The sequence below is a fragment of the Pogona vitticeps genome, chromosome 3, assembly GCF_051106095.1.
Source record: "Pogona vitticeps strain Pit_001003342236 chromosome 3, PviZW2.1, whole genome shotgun sequence".
NCBI classification, from domain to species: Eukaryota; Metazoa; Chordata; class Lepidosauria; order Squamata; family Agamidae; genus Pogona; species Pogona vitticeps.
In genome coordinates, this window is record NC_135785.1 from 236,672,437 (window position 1) to 236,687,614 (window position 15,178).

At 38.9% G+C, this 15,178-nt stretch overlaps 1 protein-coding gene across 4 annotated transcripts in view; it reads left to right on the forward strand.

Annotated features, from left to right (window-relative positions):
- DCLK1 (doublecortin like kinase 1) overlaps window positions 1-15,178 on the forward strand; it is a 259,411-nt gene that overhangs the window by 20,195 nt on the left and 224,038 nt on the right. For all 4 annotated transcript variants that reach the window (XM_020783820.3, XM_020783819.3, XM_078389982.1 and 1 more), the window contains exon 3: window positions 4,418-4,764. In XM_020783820.3, coding sequence (XP_020639479.2) covers window positions 4,418-4,764 — 347 coding nt within the window. The remainder of the gene's footprint in view (window positions 1-4,417; window positions 4,765-15,178) is intronic.

Genomic DNA, 15,178 nt, shown 5'->3' on the forward strand with positions numbered 1-15,178 from the left:
AGTAAGATACACCAACATTCCAGGCAGTATCTGTTGTGACAAGATAGAAGGTGGTGGAACAATATCATACCACTGATACTTTAAAAAAGGATGTAAACATCCTCTACAACAAATGTGGGATAGTTAGTACATTTGCTGTATACTGATGAACTTCTGAGGATTTTAAACTGCCCCGGCCCTAAGGTCTTAAGATCGTAAGGTCACTGAGATGGATCGCCTTTACTTGCTAGTGCAAGAGAGTGTGTCTTTCTCACAGTCTCTTCCACTGAAATGTTCTACTTACTTTTTGTAGCTTTGGTGGGAATTCTTCTTCTTTGCATGCTCCATGGGGAAATCATTTGATTGACAGAAAATATAATAGATGAGAGACAAAGAGGACAAAAACACCCCACTTCTTTAGTCTTCAAAAGGAGTGACATACCATTAAATATTGATTAGCCAAGCATTCTGAGAGCTGCCACATCATTGCTCAGTGAAAAACACAAGAGAATGCTCATGTCTTTCTAATAGAATCTGATTCCTTATAAACAAGAGCAAACCTATGTATTTAGATAGACTGCTGAAAAGGTTTGGAAATGTGTGCTCTTCCATGGATGGTGAGCATGCTGCAGTGCTGCTCCCATAGATGTAATTATTAATTAATGTTTCTTGGGAGATTGTGGTTGCAGGTGTTCAGAGTTTTTTTTTTAAAGTCAGACAGATTGGTTGAACTTAGTCGGAAATAATATGTTGCATCTCTTGATGCACTCTATGCAAATGGAGATTTGCTGTGCATGACCAAAATCTGTAATGCTTTTTCACGCACAAAAGAATTTCAGCTTTAAAATTTTTAAACTCTCATTATAATGATAGTGGAAAATATATTTGATGACATGATTGTTGGAAAAATAGGTGAAAACACTTGAGTTACTATTTTCTCAGATGTAAATTTTTAATGTCAAATCCCATGTAAACTCATTTTATTATAGGGTTCATATTTTTGCTGGGGAAAACAGGACGTACATGTTTTGAATAGGAATATGTTTGTTTTGAATAAGATGGAAGCATTTTTGGTACTACTTTTAATGTCTGCCACCCTCGTATCTGTAGGAATAAAGGTGGTTCATAAGTTCTATAGTTAAAAAAATAAAAGAAAAAACATTGTTTTAATAAAAAATGACCCTTTATTAATTAAAAAGTAATACTGAGCTGTATTCTAATTTGGGAGGATATTCTGTGTCAATTTTCATAACGCTTGTGGGTTATATTGTAATGTTATTACTTAATAGGCAGTGCACATTCCCTGTAAGTGAAGTGCTGTAAAGCAGTGGTCCCCAACCTTGGGCCTCCAGATGTTCTTGGACTACAGCTCCCAGAAGCCTTCACCACCACCTCTGCTGGCCAGGATTTCTGGGAGTTGAAGTCCAAGAACATCTGGAGGTCCAAGGTTGGGGACCACTGCTGTAAAGGAAGACACTTAAAACAGTTAGGTACAGTTGAAGATAATTCTAATGGTTAAAGTCCTAAACATCTTGGTTATGCAAATCTTAGGGCCTTTGGCCTGGGGAAATACTACTCCTTATATGAACCCTCAAAATTGGCAAGGGATGCCTATTGCTTACTGGCACTATCATCAGTGTGTCTGGTAAGATCAAGCGGGTTCTGCAATACTACATTTTCAGTGAAGGTCCCAAAGTAATAGGAATGGTTCCCATGGGACAGTTAACCCATCTTTTGCTCAAAACTCAAAAGAGAGTCAACTTCCAGTAAGATGTAACATCTGATGGTACCACCAGTTATCTTTGGTTTCGAGGTAACTTCTGCCTTTATACAATACCAGAGCAACCAGGGCTAGATGAGCTGTATGAATCCTCTATTTGTACATAATCAGGTATATATATCTGTGAAGATTCTCAGTCATCCGGGTGTGGTTATCTGGAAGTTGAATCATAGCAACTGGACTTCTTTCTTGTTAGGTTGAAACATTTTGCTACTCATTCAGACTGAAGAAGCTGATTGTCTCAAGAGGTTTTTTTTTTTTTTTTGAAAGAACTGCCAGGTCAGCCATATTATTCATCAAAGTGGTCTGCAACAACAACATATTTACCAGAACCCTATAAGTGATTTGCATTTTGAAGGGAATCTATGGAAGTTGTGATAGCAAATTGCTACTCATTAACAAGGTACAGGTTGTGTTCCTGGCCATGCACACAGGACTCAAACCATCACCTCATTAATATGTGACAATATTCCACCATGATTTACATGATTTCCCTTTCATAGTTCTAGAATACCAATAGGAGTCTGGCAATACTGATTTAAAATATGATTGTAAGCTTAACTGCTCCCCAAATCCATAGTGTTAGGCAGATAGATTTATTGCATTAGTCACCATTGTATTGCATTAGTAAAGCACATTCCAGAAAGTATTGTGGCCAAAAAGAAGTTATAGTATATTTTAAGCTAATGAAATCTGTGGATGAAGCATTTTTGTATAACAAAGGAGCACTTACATAGTTTTTGACCTTGTGACAATTGAACTGTTGGTGATAAAAATACTGGATTGACCTGTAGATAAAAGAGAATATGCCGTCTTTGATCATTCTTATAACACTGCTACAGTTTATCACTTAGTCTTTATGTTGTACAAGGCTTTGACCACAGCAAACAGATTTTTAAAGGAGCTTAACTCTGCATTCTCTATATAAAGCTATTAAATATCTGTTACCTCCAGTATGTATTAGGATTAAAACTCTCCCCTAAAGTTTTCTTTCCTGAGCTAATTGAAAAGTTGTGTCCAATGGTGAAATTCATTTTCTTTTTGTATGTCCCTAAATTTCTATTCCCAGTGTAGTGTTGTGGATAGACTGAGGGACTGGAAAAAAAGGATTGGAACTGATGAAACCACTCCTTAAATATCAGTTCCAACTTGATGATTCAGAAAACACACATAAACAGGGCTTGAAAAATTTTAGAATGTCTCACCCGTCAGTCAAAAATTTCACCAGTCAGCATGACCGGACTATAGCCTTGCAATTTATGTTAACAAATTTAAACTAGGCACTTGTTCACTTTTATTTCTACGTAACAATGCGTACAAACCCAAAACTTGTTCACTTTTATTTCTGCATAACAATGCGTACAAACCCAAAATAAATTGGGCTTGGACTGCAATTCTCAGAAGCCTTCACCACCAGCTGTGCTGATTCCCAATCTAGGGTTCCCCCAGGTGTTTTTGGACTGGAATTTCCAGAAGCTTTCACTACCAGCTGTTTTAATGGACTGGTTCTTGTGCTGGCCAACTGCTGGTGAAGACTTCTGGTAATTGCAGTCCAAGAACACCCAGGGGACCCTAGATTGGGAACCACTGATTTATACCCTCAGACTTGGGTTGCTTGATTACCTGTTTGCCTGTGGGGCCATGAAGCTTGTATTTTGAATGCCTTTTCTTTTGAATGTCTTCAGCAAAAATAAAACTGAAAGCAAAAGCGCACGGCCTCTTAAGGAGCCATGGTTCCCTCCCACCCTAGGATGTTCAGTTGAAATTGGGAGCAGGGAATCTCCATATTCTCCAGTATGGGTCTACTCTACACTCTCATGCAGAACTAAATCTCTATGTGCTGCTCGAAATCTCTTCTCATGAGAAGAGGGCAGTTTTTCTATTGCAATGGGAGGAGGGAGGGGAGGACGGCAAGATTAGAGAGACAGAGACAGACAGACAGACAGACAGACAGACAGATGGAGGGGAAGGAGGCAGGCGGGGGAGAGCTGTGACTCATTGAGCAGCATTTTTCATTGGTCATAGACGAGTGGACAAGTGCATTTTTCAAGCCCAGCTCATACACATTTCTATAGTAGAAGCTGGGGAAAAATATGAGTTACTCCACTCATCTTTCCCTAGTGTACTACACTCCTGGGATTCTTTTTCCTTGCTAATCCTGCCAGTTTTCATAATGTATATGCCCCTCTTCTCAGTGGAATATATGTAATTATGTGTTGACATTGAAAACAATATACTCTTTTTCAGAGCTTAGAAATATTGCATTCATGCTAAAATTGTTAACTTTGTCTTAATAAGGAGGATGAGCAAGCAAGGTGCATCTAATCTTTTAAAATATATTTTGAAAGTAATATTTTAACTTTTTTTCAATTACTTTCAAAATATTTTTGAAGTAGCTAAATGTGGAGAAATATTTATAGCAAGATCCCCTGGATGGAAACCATATGTTTAACTCACTTTTCAGGGAAGGTGGAGATTTTTAGCTGTTATGTTTTTAAAAGAAATTCATTGAAGACATAGGGGAAGTAGAGCTCTGTCTTTATCATCTAATGATGTTGTGAGCAAGATTAAAATGAGGTTCTGTAAGTGACATAAATAGTGGCAGTAGGAAGTGATTAGAGTTTTTTGTGCTAATGATTTCAAACTTCTTTTTCCTAGGAGAGAGCTATGTGTGTGGTTCAATAGAGCCCTTCAAGAAGCTGGAATACACAAAGAATGTAAATCCTAATTGGTCGGTGAATGTTAAAACCACCTCGACTTCCCGCACAGTGCCCTCTCTTGCCACGGCCAAAGGAGGCCCTTCAGATACAAAGGAGAACAAAGATTTCATTAGGCCTAAACTGGTCACAATCATCCGGAGTGGTGTGAAGCCACGTAAAGCAGTCCGGATTCTGCTTAACAAGAAGACGGCACATTCATTTGAACAAGTTCTGACTGATATTACTGATGCCATCAAACTGGATTCAGGAGTAGTCAAGCGCCTGTACACCTTGGATGGGAAGCAGGTAAGAGAATTCCTTAATCTGTCAAGTGAAGAATGACAGAAGTCTGGATGTGGTAGGTGTTGTGAATGTTGTTGTACAATACAGTGAGAACAGACCCATAATTAATAACTGACACAGTTGGATATTTTGCAAACTAAAATGTTTATTAATTTTAAGTGAAAAAATGTTTTAAAAGGTGACTTAAGGGTTCTATACAATACTGTAAACAGCAATCTGTGTTTCTAAAATTAATTTAACCAGAAGTGATGAAATACTCTAATATCATTATGCCAGTAATACATTTATAAAGCATTTGCCTTTGCTGACATTTGCTAGATTAAAACTGCTGGAATTTTCAAATATGAAGCAAATGCCCTTCTCCTTCTTTGCCATAAGCTTATTTTTTCATCTTATGATGTTGAGCATGTTGGCAATTCTTCTACCATAGGATAGGGTGGCTATAGTTCCCTTCTAGACCGAAAAGAAGCCCTTCATCAACCTGGATAAACAAATGAGGAATCAAGTGACCCTTTACTATGAAATGATTCAATAGGCAATAGAGCATTATATTAGCTTTCTTGCATTAAACTCAATTTAAAGTTAATTTCCGTGACTAGTGCCTTTGGAGTCTGACTTGAAAGTTTCTCTGACATTTTGAGGAGTTGCCTGCATTTTGGTAAAAAGTTCTGTGGCCAGTACATTTTGGGAATTCAATATAACCAATGTGCTCATTATATGACTGCTAAGGCCAGGCATGTTCCCTCCTGTTGTTTTTGTTTGCCAAACATCTTATGAAGTAAAGTGTGTGCTCATCCAAATAACTCGGGCCCCATCTGAAGACCATGAAAAATGCTTCTAGAACATCCCAGTGTTATTGGCAGTACAGTTAGTGTAATGATGCAAGTAGCAGTCCCTGAGAAGAAACTGGGGAATCCTTGGGATTTCCAAACTTGCCAAGAACAAAGGTCTTTAGTTCTTGGCACACTTGGAATTTCCAAGAGTTTTAAAGAATACAAGGTTGCACCCACTGTTTCTGAAGCACACTTACAGAGCTCCACTCAGCTGATAAATCACAGTTCTGTATGTCCTTGATACTTAAACTAGAACTCTGAGCTGCAGAACATCTTCATCCAGCTTTTATAAATAAAAGCTTTATTACTAAAGCTAAAACATGCTTTTCACATGTCCACAAGGAAACGTACCTGAACAGTGATGAGCCCTTAGCCATAATGAGGCTTCAGGATGAGGCCACAAGTATTCTCAATTGCTTCCACTTAGTCTTCTGTATTATTTCCCACCAGCTTCAATAAAAGAGTCATGTGACAATGGCCCTAATTACCAAATAATTGGGAATTGGAAGTAGTCCTACACAATCCCATCTCTAACTAGAGAGAAAAGTAACTGGAGCTTATTTGCAGACCAGAAGAAGGACTTCATTAGTGTTGAAGGGGAGACTTGATTAATGCTGAGACAGCTTACAGTTTAATTCTTTAAAACTGTGAAAAAAATTGTATCTACTTGAGCTGCTGCACTTCTCCCAATACATGCTTTCCTTTCTTGCTCGTTGTGTGCTGTTGAAGCAGCAGTGCCTGCTGTATAGCCCTACCAGCCAAGGGTGGGGGCTGCTAGGGCTATACAATTTGTATCCTTTTGTCTTGAATAGAGACTACTGTGTCTGGTGAGTAAACAAAGCTGCTTAGCAAGCATAAACGTCAGGCAGTGATTTTGCACTCATCAGGAGTAACCTGTTGGTCAATGTGTGTGTGTAGGGGAAGTCATTGATTTCCATCTGACTTAAGCAACTGATGCTCCACTTATTTTGCCAGAATCCTTTTTCCCCTTATGTGGCAACTGAAGTACAAGGATGGACTCCCCCTCCTGCCCATTACTTGCTAAATTCCATGTTGTGCTTGATTAAAGAGAGAAAATCCACAGTAAATGCAAAAGTTTCTTCCACTTGTGTATGTAGTTAAATTCCCATCTGGGGCTCTTGTAAGAGAATCTAGAAAACTCCTGTTCCAAGTGGGTAAGATTTAATAGGAGATTTCTTAGATTGGGTTTAGAAAAGTTAAAGCCTTCTTGACTGGAGATTGTAATTTTGTTTTATGTGGATCAGAGGATAAAGCTTTTCTAGTACAATTATTCTTTTAAATACAGATTTGAGTGAAAATTTTTGGAGTACATAGTTAATTATTTCCACCCCTCTTTTTTGTGGGTCATGTGAAAGTCAATGCAGTATTTTATTGCTTAATTCCAATCTTCTCAAAAGCAACAAACTTTTCCTTCTTGGAAATGTTTGCGTAGTATCTCCTGACTTTTAAGAAAATAAAAATAAAAAAAGATCTTAAATTTGTGTGGGTTATTTTAGGATTTGTTTAGTAATAAACTAAATCTGCTGGTTGCCTTATATATTTCCTTACTGTATATTTTGTAGTTGTTCGTTTTTATGTTTATGTTGGTATTGTTTTATGCTGCCCTGAGTGATGAAGCATTTCAAAAGACTGAATGCTAAAAAGTGAAATGAATGCAGGTCACTTTAAAATATCCTTGCATTTTGTTATGGTGGAATAGTTAGTTAAGTTTATCAAATGTCCATTCATCTACAAATATTCTGTTGCTGATTACAGATCAAGAAAAAAAAAACTAGTTACAATGTTCAAGCAGAAAAAAGGTGATAATAAAAAAGATCTAATAAACGTGTTTCCCGAAGAGCAGAAAGGCAAGCAGAAAAGTCTAATCAGTAGCAAACAAACAAACAAACCAAAAAAACCACCGATTACTAGCTCAAACAGAAAATAACACTAACACATCATGAGTACAAGTACTGGTTAAGAGATCACAATGAAGAAAGGAATCTTCACCTAGTACCAAAAAGAGCATTAAAAAGATGCTAGGTAAGCTGTTTCAAAGCTCCGTGCCTCCACTGAGTGGGTCGTTCATTTTGCAGTCACCTACCTCATAGTTTTGTGGGTGACGCAAAAGAGGGTATCAGGTAACATGGCCCCAAGCTGTTCAGGGTATATAGATTAAAGCCAGTAGTTTGATTTGGCCCAAAAAGTGACTGCGCAATCGCAGCAGATCAATTGTTGACATAATGTGGTGAATGCTGAGTGATTGAACTGTTAACTGTCTAAGACTTCAGTCCCAAGATGCTTACAAATACATTAGCCTGACACTAGAAACATCTGTTTTTTTCCTTCTAAAACAGTGGTTTTCTTTTAAAACAATAGTTCAATCCATTCTAAAGGTTTGCTGATGAATCAAATGTAAGGCTCAGTTAGGAATCCTGATAGTAGTAAAGAAATAACTGTAGTTATAGTGATAGCACACAGGCTGTATGCTCAGAAGGCCCTAGATTCAACCCCTGGTATCTCCAAGTATGGCTACAAGGATACCAGCTTGAGATCTAGGACAGCTGCTGTAAGTCAGTGAAGATAGTACAGAGCTAGATGTGCTACTTATCTGACTTGGTATAAGATAGCAGCTAAGGTATCTCCTGTGCCTTAATGGGAAACGAGAAGTAATTCCTCACAACTCTAGCATCTGTAGAATAAAGCATCTGGAAAACCTATGATGAAAGGTTAGGTTATTTAGCATTGTTCACCCTAAAAATGGTGAATAGGGAAGGACATGATAAAGTTGTATAAAACTATGGAGAATATTTATAGGGAGAAGTTTTCCTGTTTTTCTTATAGCATAAGAACCCAGGTTTATCCACTTAAGTTAAATAGTGGGAAATTTAAGAGATAACGTCAGTATGTGTTCATCCAGTACACAGATAAGCTGTGAAATTGGCACTGCAAGATGTGCTCAGGGGAGCTGCCCTAGATGACTGAGAAAGGGAATTAGACAAGTCAACGAAGGATAAGGTCATTAGTGGCTAAGAGTCATGGTTACTATATATTAGCTCTGATGGCATGGACAATATGTCCCAATATGCCAGTGGCACAGGAACCCAAGAGGGAAGCTCCTGTCTGCTTGTAGGTTTTCAGCAGAGAGCTGGTTAGACAGTGCATAAACACAAGGCTAGGTGGATCTTTGGTCTGCTCTAGAGATGGGGGTATTCATATATACGAATATTTCCACACAGCTGGACTTAATGAGGGTTTGGCCCCTGGGGCTGGACCGTCCACTCATGCGTCTGGTGGTGGCAGCCCCACTCATCCTTCCAATCACTCCCAGAGCCTCACTCTCTTCCTGCTCAGCTAGCCACTTGGCAGCCATGCAGGGAGACTTGTCCTCCCTCCCCGTGCCTGGAGTGGCTAGCCGAGCAGGAAGAGAGTGAGGCTCTGGGAGTGATTGGAAGGATGAGCGGGGCTGCCGCCTGAAGCGTGAGTTAACTCCATCTGCACAGAGATATTCATATACGAATACCTCCGCCTGCTCCAATATGGCTTTTTTGTTTTGTTTTTTTCCTGTTCAACTTTCATAATTGTTCAGTGATCAGTTCTCTACTAGTATTTACTCTTGGCTAAAGCTGGAGCAGTTTTGACCCTCAGAGAGTTCAAACTAACTTCCACAGTCCCTTAGTATTGGCCTTGCTGGATGGTATTCTAGACTAAACGGAACCAGTGCCCTTCATTCCCACTCTGGGTCCTCTTTATAAGCTTGGATCATCCATTTGATTAATCCTGTGTTTCTTTCCTTTATTTTCTATGGCCAGTCAGGTTCTGTAAGTTGACAGGAACAAATCTTGGGATCTTTTCCTTAGAGGAAGTAGATGAAGTGTAAAATAACTTTTTCACCTTCTTTGGTGCCAAACGTTTATTCCTCTGTATGCTTTTCCTCTCCTGCATAATTTATTCTGATGATGATGTTGATCTTTTTGTTGTTGTTTTGTTGTAGTTTCTTGCAGATGATATACATTTTTTCCCTCTTTTGCCTTCATCACCATGCCCTGCAAAGTCTCTTTGAAGATTAATACATTTGCTACAGGGATGTTTTCCCTCCTTGATGAAATGTTGGCTTCTGAGACTTTTAATCAGGATTTTCAGTAGGAAAGAGTCCTTGAAGTTTAGATACGGGAGGAAATATTCCTTTAGGACTGCGGTTCTACAGCAGACTACAGTGCTTTATGCATGGAGAGGAGACATGGAGGGAGTATGAAATCAGCAGAGATGGGGGAAATTTGCAATTTTGGAGACTAGGGCAGAAGGCCACAGTATTTCACAACTGGTGAAGGAGGATAAGACTTTGATAGCAGAGTTCAACATAAACTCTTCAGGCTGAGCAAGCGTTTCTATCTTTCTCTCTCTTCCAGGTTATGGTGGATTTAGTTTTTATATTAAGTGCTGCATCTTGGAAGTTTCTACCATACCAAGTTCCTTTGAGGCTTTAGGGCTTAAAGATGCAAAGATACTTATTCATCAAGTGAATGAAGAGTCAAACCCACAGTTTGAACTATTTTTAATTATCTTTTGACTTGGGTTAAATAATCATTCTTATACTGACAGGCTGAAAGACCCCCAGCAGAAGGCAAAGTGGTAAATCAAGACTTTGATTAAAAGAGTGGAAGGCATCATTGATCAGTTTACGAATACATCTGACTGGATGCTTGCTGTGCAGGAATAGTAGATCCAAATTCTTTCTTGCTGGAGCCCATTTCATGTGGTTGATAATCTTAGCAGATGCACATGAAACAGCTATATTTATTGAGTCAGTCAAGCTGATAAGTTATCCTTCAAGACAAATTTCCAGGGGTGGCATGTAATTCAAAACAAGTAGGAGAAGTATAACAAACCTCACCATAAAAACAGTATTGGAAGCACTGTTTATCCTAGAGTCATTAGCATCAAGAAAATCCAACAGAACCATGATCTGACAAATTACCTGCCAGCCCCACAGCTAAAAAGTTTTATGTCTCAGAAGCAGGCAATGTGGCAACAGTCACAGTGCAGTTGCCAAACCTTTGTCTGAAGACTGGCATGGAAAATTCAAACCATGTTGCAATGGATGGTGCTTGAGATTGCACACAAATAGACCTGGCACAAACATCTGCCATGGATTTTGGGGATGTGTATCTACAGTTTTTCTGGACTATTCATGAAGTGCCCAGTCCAATGATGTGGAATGTTCTGGACCAATCCTGTTTGCAAGAATATTCCAAAACAGTGAAACAGATCTTTACAGTGGGGTCTTGACTTAAGAACGGCTCGAGTTAAGAACATTTTGACTTAAGAACCACTCTCATAGGAAAATATTGACTTGACTTAAATACTTAGATTTGAGTTACAAACTGAAAAAAAAAACCACGTGGGAGGCAGGGAAAGTGCAAAATTTGAACTTTCAGTTAACTGTTGGCCAGTGAAAAGGGTGCCTGTCTGCTTCCTCACTCCTCCCAGCGTTTAGAGAGTGGATTGGGAGACAGTCTTCAGACTGCCTGGTACTGTACTGCCTGGACTGTATTTTCCCTGCCTTCCCTGAACCTTTCTTGACCTAAGAAAAAAAAGAAACAAAATATCCCCCTCTAGTGGTCGAAGGCAGAATAGCAGCTTCCCATTAGTTTCTATGGACGGAAAAGAGCAGATACGGATCAAATGTTTTTCAATGCATTCCTATGGGAAATGCAGATTTGACCTGCAAACTTTTTGACTTGAGAACCGCCTTCCAATATGGATTAAGTTCTCAAGTCAAGACCCCACTGTATTTTGCAGTTTTAGAAGAGGTAGCCATGTTAGTCTGTGCTAGCATTTCAGACAAGAACAAAACAACAACAACAACAACAACAACAAACAAACAAACAAACAAACAAACAAACAAACAAACAAACAAATAAATAAATAAATAAATAAATAAATAAAAGACAAAAATGTCTTCTTTAAGAGCAGACCTTAAAGAATACTGCTATGTTTTAATGTGAGCTTTTGTGGACAAAGTCTGAATAAGTGGGTGTCACATGAAAGCTCGTATTAAAAGATAGTAGTTAGTCTTTTAAAATGCCACAATGTTTTTGTCTCATTTATTTATAGCTTTGCCTGATCTTTATTTGGACAGCATGGTCTCATCCAGAATGGTCTTTTATCCAGCCCATTTAGTCCAATAGTTATTAACTCTGTCTTATGTGCATCTGCAACTATCCATAAAGATTGGCTGTCTCCCCTCCCATTGCTTCTTTGCTTTGTATATGTCATCTTCAGCTAAAGTGCTAGAAGAAAGACTGATAGAATTTTGCTAACCATCTAAATACATTTCTCAATGTTGCTAGAAATGCTTACTCAGCTCTTAACACACAAAAATTCAAATGCATGTGATTTGTGTTTCCTTGGAGGTTTATATTCCCAAAGTCAGCAGGACTTTATGGCTTGGATGTGCTTGTTGAAAGCAATCTGACATACTAATTGCAAGAGATGGAGGTCAATTAAAAAACAATGTTCCTTTCTCAGCTTGATATTTCTGCTTTTACAAACCTGTCTTAAAATCTCAACTATAGACTCTGCTTTTGTACTGCTTTGCTACTTTTGCTGTCTAGGTTCATCCTGGACATTCCCATGAAGAGACAACACAATTAACTTAAATTGTTTATTTTGCCAAACCAGTGGTTGAGGTTATTGTAGAATAAATGACCACTGTCAGTTTGGGTGGCAGGAGGGGGAGTGTTAATTGAAGTTTGGTGAGTTAATAGTGCCATAGTTTCAAAGTAAGTAACAATTATAATTTACTGTATTTTGCACAAATCAGACATCTGAAAAACTGTACAGTATTCAGTTCTAGACACTGAAGTATTTCAGCATACAGTATTGGGATTTAGAAGGGTCATGAAGATACATAGTGTTTGAGAAAAATATTCTGTGTGGGAAGTTTAAAGAAACTGAATTGATTTAACGTAAGGGAAGACTAGTTGGAAAGGGGTAAAAAAGCTCAATTCAAATATGTGAAGGAGATTAAAGAGGGCAAGGTCTATTTATAAATAGATCTATTGGACTTTAGGCACAATCAAGTAGTTTTCTGGCTCAAGTCACAAGGTGGTAGATTTCAGTTAAATATTATTAAGGTGCATTTCATATTGGTAATAATATTTTGACATAGGAACTAATTAATTTCCATTGATGGAGGTCTTTAGGAGAAACTGAAGAGTTGGGCATGCTCTAGGTTGACTGTCTCTCTGTAAAAGAGGATACGTGATGAGAAGGCCTTACAACGACCTTTTTCACATCTTTGGATCTATAGACTTTTGTAGATCCAAAAGTCTATAGATCTTACACACCATTCTTGTTACCTTCTAATACATTTCAGTGGGCTCTGTTAGACAACTGGGTGGGGAAGCAGCAATTCTATGCAGAGAAAGGAACCTCTGCTCCCAGAAGCGCTATTTTGTTAAAAGGGAAACCTAAATTAACACTGTGTAATGTTTTTTCACCAATGCAAGATACAGTATAAAACCTAAATATTGTATGAACTGCAGTGCACACTTTTGAGAAACATTTATATAGCAAAGTTATACAGTGGTGCCTTGACTTATGACCATAATCTGTTCCAGAAGATGAGTGTAACTTGAAATGGTTCCAAGTTGAAGCACGATTTACCATAGAATGCATTGGAATGCAATTAATCCATTCCAGACCCCCCCCCAATCACCAAAACACACACACACTTCAATGGGGCTGGGGAAAAAACACCCACACCCACAGCCAACCCATCGGAACGTGATGGGGCTGTGAAAAAAAATCACTCACTCTCTCTCTCTCTCTAGCTAGCGAAATACGATGGGGCTGGGGGAAAAAAATTAAAAACACACACATGCCCACAGCCAGCCCCATCGGAATGCGATGGGGCTGGCGAAAAACACACACCTAAATAATTAAATAAATAAATAAATAAATAAATAAATAAATAAATAAATAAATAAATAAATAAATAAATAAATCACAGCACAGAAACATACCACCCCAACCCACACCCACCCTGCAAAACACTGTAAATGTACTCACCCAGGAGCAGAAAGCAGCACCAGGCAGACCAAAGCCTCTCTGCAAACAAACACACACTAACTGTTGGGGCGAATGAGCTAGAAAGAAGCTCTTCGCCGACCAATGGTTAGTCCTGTAATTTGAATTCCCCACCCTTTCCCCCTGCCTCTTTTGTTTGTAACTCAAAGCTCTGGCTGCAAGTCGAAGCAAGGTTCCCCTTGACAATTTTTGTCCAGTCGTGTTCGACCCTGGGGGGCGGTGCTCATCTCCGTTTCCAAGCCATAGAGCCAGCGTTTTTGTCTGAAGACAATCTTCCGTGGTCACATGGCCAGTGCGACTTAGACACGGAACGCTGTTACCTTCCCACCGAGGTGGTCCCTATTAATCTACTTGCATTTTGCATGCTTTCAAACCGCTAGGTTGGTGGGAGCTGGGACAAGCGACGGGCGCTCACTCCGTCGTGTGGATTCAATCTTACGACTGCTTGGTCTTCTGACCCTGCAGCACAGGCTTCTGTGGTTTAGCCCACAGCGCCACCACGTCCCTCCCCAAATACAGTATAGGTTGGAATTGGCTGACTCAAGAGAGAGAGTTTTCTCTGTGGCCACCCTTAAATTGTGGAACCCTGGAAGGCTTGGTTGCTCACCCCATACTGTTTTACTGAATGGTAAATCCATTCCTATTTATATTTTATCCAATAGGGGAATTCTGCCCATCAGTGTTGGCTTACCTACTGCACCTATATCTATCTTATTACACTGTATTTTCATTGTTTTGGGATTTTATTATGTTTTAGGCTTCTTAGCTGCTGTGTTAACACTAGAGAGGTGGAGAGCAGGTTTTTTTGTATAAATATTTAATAATCTGTCACAATGAATTACATATTCTGGAATCTGGTAAGTGCTCAGTATTTCTCTTCCCCACATATACAATTAAAAGAGATTTCATAGGGCAGGGGATCAGCAAAATATAAGTCTTTTTAGTTGTTCTGGATTGCAGCTCCCAGAACAGCAGTGTACTGAGTTGTGAACCACTGACAGCTGGAGAGTCATACTTTACCCATTCCTGCTACAGGGTACAAATTGATACAACTAAAGGCAGGCATGATCTGATAGCAGTTTATTCGTTTATAACTAAAAAGCACAATTCCTGTATAGAATCTGCAGAAAGTTAATCTCTCCTCTGTTCTAAATGAAATTTATTATTTATTGAATGAGTGTCCCTGATACCTAAAAAAATTCCAGATAACATCTATGGCTATGGTCCATACCATATTGTCCTGGATACTGGTGGTTTGAGCTAGCATATTTGTTTGCTTAAGGCTTTTGTAAGTACAGTATTGTTGTGTGACACAAGGCTCTGAATTTGAAAGGGAATGAACATGAAAAATCTTGACTGGGTATATCCAAGCGCTGGAATGCTTCCTAAATAGCTCTTGGAATCCCATCCAATACTTGGAATGTTGGGAGTCAAAAGAACATTCATAGTGGTCTTGCTCTTTCTTCTTTTTCCCCTCCTTTTAATATTTG